At 45.4% G+C, this 6,592-nt stretch overlaps 1 protein-coding gene across 3 annotated transcripts in view; it reads right to left on the bottom strand.

Annotated features, from left to right (window-relative positions):
- Nucleotides 1–5,140, bottom strand: part of NTHL1 (nth like DNA glycosylase 1) — a 19,879-nt gene extending 14,739 nt beyond the window's left edge. For 2 of the 3 annotated variants that reach the window (XM_044657256.1, XR_006505098.1), the window contains exons 1-3: nt 5,025–5,140; nt 3,320–3,561; nt 2,405–2,575 (exon numbers count right to left, since the gene is read on the bottom strand). In XM_044657256.1, the coding sequence (XP_044513191.1) occupies nt 2,405–2,575; nt 3,320–3,561; nt 5,025–5,139 (528 nt within the window). In that variant the 5' untranslated portion in view covers nt 5,140. The remainder of the gene's footprint in view (nt 1–2,404; nt 2,576–3,319; nt 3,562–5,024) is intronic. The other variant, XM_044657268.1, reaches the window with a different exon arrangement.
- Nucleotides 5,141–6,592: the final 1,452 nt, after the last annotated feature.

The following is a 6,592-nucleotide window of genomic DNA, read 5'->3' as shown; positions in this document are numbered from 1 at the left end:
CTCTCTCTCTCTCTCTCTCTCTCTCTCTCTCTCTCTCTGTCTGTCTCTCTCTCTCTCCCTTCTTTCCTTCCTTCCTTTTCTTCTGTTTTAGAATCAATACCGTGTATTGGTTCCAATTTCTGCAAGAGGTACCTCCAAGGGGGCAGCTGGGTAGCTCAGTGGATTGAGAGCCAGGCCCAGAGATGGGAGGTCCTCAGTTCAAATCTGGCCTCAGATACTTCCTAACTGTGTGACCCTGGGCAAGTCTCTTAATTCTCATTGCCTAGCCTTTACCACTCTTCCACCTTGGAACCCATACATGTTATTAATTCTAAGACAGAAGGTAAGGGTTTAAAAAAAAAAAAAAAAAGAGGTTACCTCCATTCTCCCAGCTACCCATGCTTGGAATCTTTGATTCATTTTTGACTTTTCTCCCTTCCTCCCATACCCTATTTAACCACTACTATGTCCTTCAGGCCCCTAGACATTGCTACCTGAACTGCCAATACATTCTAAGGACCCTTGGGTCTTGTAGCTGTTCCCTTAGCATCAACAGATCCTTTAATTTGTTCTACTGCTCAACTCTCCCATATAGGGTGTCTCCTCCAATAGATTCTTATTTTTCTATTTTTATCAATAATCTGTGATATAGAATTAGCACTTAATAAATGCTTCCTTCCTTTCTTTTTTCCTTCCTCACTTTTTGTGCTAAGCTATTTATTCATCTTCTAATTCTTTCCTCCAGAGCACTTATTTTACTTTTTATTTCTTGCTTTATTTTTCATATAGATCTAGAGATATGAGTGTATATATGTGTATATATTACTTTATATCGCCTTTTGGGAAAATCCTTTTTTCCCCACTTTGAGAGGTTACTCGTAGTTGTTAGGGAGTTATACGTCCCTTCTGAGGTGGATTTTTGGGCATCTTTGGATCTATGCTAATTTTCTTTAGTGGTCTGTATCTTCTTTTGCTTCCTCATCTGTCTACCCTTAGCTCCTAAATTAGGATGCTGTATCAGGGCCAGGCTCTCTGCCCTTCTCCACCGTCTAGCATCTGTGAAGTCCACAGCGATGGATTTGAAAGGTCCTTTATGGCATTTCAGGACAGAGGACTAAGGGCCTGGGGCTTTGCTGTTTTGGTCTATATGCTGTTGTGACTGGACTGGTCACTGCTGGCTCTTGATCCCTTTGAAGGAAGGTTCCTGCTGTGGGGATTCTGACTACCTTGAGGCTCTCGTAGGGGAGCACTGTTCCTCCTGCCTCTGGACAGAGAGCTCAGCAAGCTATATGTGTCTTTGGTCACACTGGGAAGTTGCCATTTGGTTTGTCTGAGCACAGGCACTGGCTTTTCTGATGCTTCCCACTCTCTTTCTTATTTATTGCCTGTGAGCTTCTGGCTGACTTTTTGTGCTGCAGTTCTGGAGTGAATAAAGTCACTGTAGTTTTTCATTGGATCTACTGCTACTTGTTGGGTCTAATGTAGTTTTCTTAGCTTTTTCTGCAGTAGGTTTGGGGGAGCTGAGCTTATTGCTTCTGTTTAGGTTAGAAGTCCTTCTTGTTCCTTTGTTCGAGAAGGCATAGTCTTGCCAATTTTTCCTTTGAGAAATATTTCTTGGTATGAAGGCCTATCTCCTCCCTTCTATTCCTACCCAAGTCATTATTTCCTGCCTCAACTATCACAACAGTCTCTTACTGAGTCTCCTTGTCTCCTGTCTTATTTACCACTGTCTACCCCAATTTATCCTATAATGCTGTTTTTCATCCTAACACAAAACTCTGACCATTATTGCTCCCCTGCTTAAAACCAACAATAGCTCCCCATTGACTAGAATCTAAAAATCCAAATTTTTTTGGCTTAACATTCAAAACTTTCCACAATCTGACATCAACTTGCCTTTTTTTCTACCTTTATGCTTTTGATCACTCTTTTCAATTAATCAATTGGCAAGCATTTATCAAATGCTTCCCACGGACCAAGCATTCTGCTAAAAGCTGAGGATACAAAGAAAGACAGAAAACAGACTCTGCCCTCAAGGAGCTTACATTCTATTAGGGTAAGGGGGAATAAATAAACAGATATAGGCACGATACGTACAAAGTAGCTAGAAGGTAACTATACAGGGGAAGGTTCTAGAATAGCAGAGTCTTGAAGGAAGCCAGGGTTTCTAAGAGGCATAGATGAAGAGGAAGACTTTCAGACACAGTGAGTACAAAGGCATGGAGGTGGGTGATAGTATAGTTAGACTATAGAGTGTGTGAGGGAATAAAGTGTGTAAGAACACAGGAAGGGCAAGGTCAGGTTGTATAGAGCTTTATACACTTTATATTGGATCCTGCAGGTAGCCACTGTTACCTTAGTTCTCCTGGCCCTGGGTTCCACCTCACTGCTTTGGGAAAGATCTCCCTGGGCCTGTTGGACTCACCTTCCAAAAGCCAACTGGATAGATGAGTTGACCCAGGGTATTGTCGTCCATTTGCAAGATGTTGTCTAGAGTCAGGCCCCTTTCCCTCAGCCGCCCCATGGCAGCTGCTGTGACCTGGTCTTTGGTCTGACTGGACAGCATCAGTGATAACAGCACTTGATATCTCATCACCTGGTGGGTGGAAACCAGGAAAGAGAGGAAGTCATATGGAGAAAGAAGGAGGTGATACATTGAGTAATGAAATAGACCCTCTAGAACCATGTTGGTGAATCTATGACACACATGCCGGAGGGGGCTGCTCCCTTTCCCTCTCACCACTGTGCCTGAGGACATTTCTCATATGACCCATCCCTCTGCCCAGCAGCCCAATGGAAGCACTTCTTCCCTCTCCTGTCTGGGGTGAGGGATGCAGCTTGGGCACTTGGTCTCTAAAAGGTTTGCCATCACTCCTCTAGAGAACATAGCACCTGGCTAGTTGATGGCACTCACTGGTACCAAGATTAAGTGGCAAATGTGAAATGGATGCTTTGTCAGATTTGAGGCTTAAGCCCATGGTTTTCTCACAGGTACCAAATGTAGCCACCATACAGGAATCTAAAAGGAGAAGAAAATTATTTTGCTAACCCTTAACGATACCAGATATAGAGAGCATCTTATTGGTCCAAAAGAATGGCCAATTTCTATGGTCAACTTCCTGCCAGTAAAGCCAGACTGATTCAAAGGCTTCCTTAAAGGGAATTTGACAACACAAAATCCTTACTGAATAGACAGAGAATCTGGTTTGGAGCTAGGGGTGTCCTGGGAGTTGACAGAAAGGTTCCTCCTACTCTAAAAGACAAGAATAGGCTTAGAGCACATTGAGGGCTGACAACCTGGAGTGTATGAGGTTGAGGATTTGGTGGGTCTCTTTATTACCTCTGGGGAAGCATTTTGGTCATGACATTGCTCAGCTCCCATGTGATCAACAGGTGCATCTTTTGATTTCCTCATTTCTCGGATATTCTCTAGCTGGAGTCTCCAGTTGAGGGGCTCCCATTTGGGTTTCTTGGAAGTGCTGCCATCACTGTCCATAGCTCCATCTCTATCCGAAGTCTCATAAGCTATCTCAAGTTTTACCTTCCTTTGTCTTCTTACTGCTTTCGGTTTTTCCTTTTTCCCTGCAAAGAGTCCAGACCCTAGCTTTGGTAAATACCTGTTCTTTCCTCTTAAAAACTTTAAAAAAGAATGACTCTTATTGGGGGCAGGAAGGTGGCTCTGTGGATTGAGAGCCAGGCCTAGAGATGAGAAATTCTGGGTTCAAATCTAGCCTCAAACATTTCCTGGCTGTGTTACCTTGGACAAATCACTTAACTCTCATTGCTTAGTTCTTACCATTCTTCTGCCTTGGAACCAATACACAGAATTGATTTTAAGATGGAAGGTAAGAGTTACAAAAAAATCATTAACATTCATTTTAGAAAATCATGAGTTTCAAATTTTTCTCTTTCTTTCAGCCCTTTCTGTCTTTTCTTTTAAAGTAGGGGAGTGGCCTGCCTCTCAAAGCTCAGGGATAGCTAGAATAGGTGAAAAAGGAAGCTAATGAGATCACACAGGATGGACCTTCGGCCTATGCCCTCAGTACAACTGAGTGGAAAAGCCCACCTTCAAATGGTGATTGAAACTTTTTTTTTTTTTGGTCACAACTTTGGAGGAAGCCTTATTCCTGGTGAGGAAGATAGATGGGAGGGTTTTTTTCTTTCTTTTTTTCAAACCCCTTACCTTCTGTCTTAGAACTGATTCTAAGTATGGATCATAAGTTAGATGAGCGGAAAGGCTTAGGCAACTGGGTTTAAGTGATTAGCCCTGGGTCACACAGCTAGGAAGTATCTAAGCTCACATTTGAACCCAGGTCTTTCCAACTCCAGGGCCCACACTCAATCAACTGTGCTACCTAGTTACCCCAAGGGAGGTTTTTTTTTTTTTTTTTTTTTTCAAATAAACGAATACAATAAATAAATGTCCAAATACTTCAGAAACATCCACAACTCTTTCTACCCCTCAGGGAAGTCTTTTTACCCCTAAGGCTCCTTCTGCCCTTCTACCCTATAGGCTGAGGGTCCCTGCCCTGTTCCTCCTCCTCTTTTCATAGTCCCTACCTCAGAATCCTTCCTCCCATCCCCCACCTCACTCAGGCTCTCAAGGTGGGTTCAAATCCCTTCGATAGGCTTAATCAATCACTCCACAAACATTTATTAGACTTCTACAATAAGGGCAGCTAAATAGTACAATGAATGGATCGCCAGGCCTGAGTACTGGGGTCTAATTGTTCTAGCTGTACGACCCTGGGCAAGTCACTTAACCTCAATTACCTAGCTCTAACCGCTCTTGTGCCTTGGAATCACTATTTAGTATTTATTCCAAGATAAAAAGTATGGGTCTAAAAAAAAATTGGGAGTCAGGTACTAGAGATGTCGAAGTTGAGGGGTTCCTGGAGATCACCTCATCCAACTCCTTCAATTTACAGAGGGGGAAACCGAAACTAAGGTTACACAAGGTGATACAAAGTAGCACAGCTAGAATTCGAACTCAGATCCTAAGTCTAAATGTAAGGGTGAAAGACGGTAGGACTCAGCGGTGCTACCTGAGACTGGATTTTTGCCAAGGGACCGCGGAAGCTTTTCCTCCGAGAATAGTCGCTGCCCGGGACAGCGGCTCATGCCGCGGGTCACCATCCTCTGGCCAGTCGCAGTGTTCATGTTCGACTATCCACCTTGGACTACAACTCCCGGGAGGTTCCGAGGCTACGTCACGTGATAATTAGTTCCTCGGTCTCTATCTCGCTAAATCTCCGCCCACCTACTTCAATTTCAAAGGAAGAGGAAGATGTGCCAGAGCGCAGGCCGGAAGGTCCCGCCACGTGATTCATTTCAGCGGCGTCCCAGACCCTTTGAGTCTCCTCCCATCGCACTCGATTTAAGGGGGAAGAAAGCAACGAGCCTCTGGGACTACAACTCCCGGCAGGCCTTGCCCGGGAGCTTCTTAGCAGGCCACAGTTTTGCCGGAAGTGTCTGCTGAGCTTCCGGACGGCCGCTGGAAGCTCTAGGGTCGTTGCAATTCTCGTCGACCTGGTGGGGGCTCCCCCAGTCGGTGCCAAGGGTAGTTCGGGGTGAGTCCTATCCGGACCCCCGGATTCGGGGCTCGGAGCCCACCCCCAGATAGCGACGCCTTGGGCAGCAGTGCTCAAAGCCGGCTGGTGGGCTGAGGCGGAGGGTCTCCAGGGGGCTGCACCTGGGGCCTCCCCAGGAGTTGAGAGGGCAGAGCTGCGCCGACCCGCGGCTCTGGGGACTCTCCTGGGCTGCAGCCACCACGCCTCCTCCCTCCTGGTGCAGGCCAGCCATCATTCTGGTCTCGGTGCTTCCCTTGCCCGGTTTTGGTCTCCGGGGCTGGGGCGTGGATTAGACGGCGACCTGGCGATGGGGAGCCTGCCTGGAACCCATGGAGCGTAGGCAGTTGTGTGGGGCGAGGCGGCTCGGTTCCGAGGATCATAGTTCAGGGGCCTGCTCTGAGATTTGGAATTTACAGTCATTAGTGTAGGAAAGAAAATTTAGATATGTCCTAGTCAGGGTTCCTCCTCCCCCCATCCTAATACAAACAAACACAAAACTTCACCGTGTGACTTTGAGCATGTCATTTAATTTCTTTGTAGCTTTTGTTTCTTCGTTTGTGAAGTGGGGATAATATTTCCAGCCCCTTTTTCAGAAGGCTAAGGAATGTATTTTACAAATGTTGAGGTACTGGAGAAATATACCTGCTGTCAATATTATGAAAATTAGCCCTGGGTTCCCCGTCTTGAAATTATCCATCCCTTTCTGTTTCCTGCTCCTTCTGCATCTTTCCCTCAATGTCCTCCCACCTCCTCTCCCCCTCCCCATTCCCCAATGCACACCCACTGGCTCATCTTAGTATGATGGAGAGAGTTGTGCTTCCAAACCTAAAATGATCATTTCATGATTGGATCAACTAGGCAGCTTGGGTCTCCTGGAGTGAGTAAGACTCAGAAGTTGAGAAAAAGCATGAGCCTTCTCCCAAATGGTGTGTGGAAGTTCCTTGTGTTGCTTTAGATGAACATGGAAATGTGGGAGTATTTTAGGGGTTGGCTAAAAAAGGGTTGAGGATATATATATATATATATATATATATATATATATA

This window comes from Gracilinanus agilis, chromosome 1, assembly GCF_016433145.1.
Source record: "Gracilinanus agilis isolate LMUSP501 chromosome 1, AgileGrace, whole genome shotgun sequence".
Classification (NCBI taxonomy): Eukaryota; Metazoa; Chordata; class Mammalia; order Didelphimorphia; family Didelphidae; genus Gracilinanus; species Gracilinanus agilis.
Note: the sequence above shows the minus strand (reverse complement) of the source record. Positions and strands in the feature narration are given on the sequence as shown.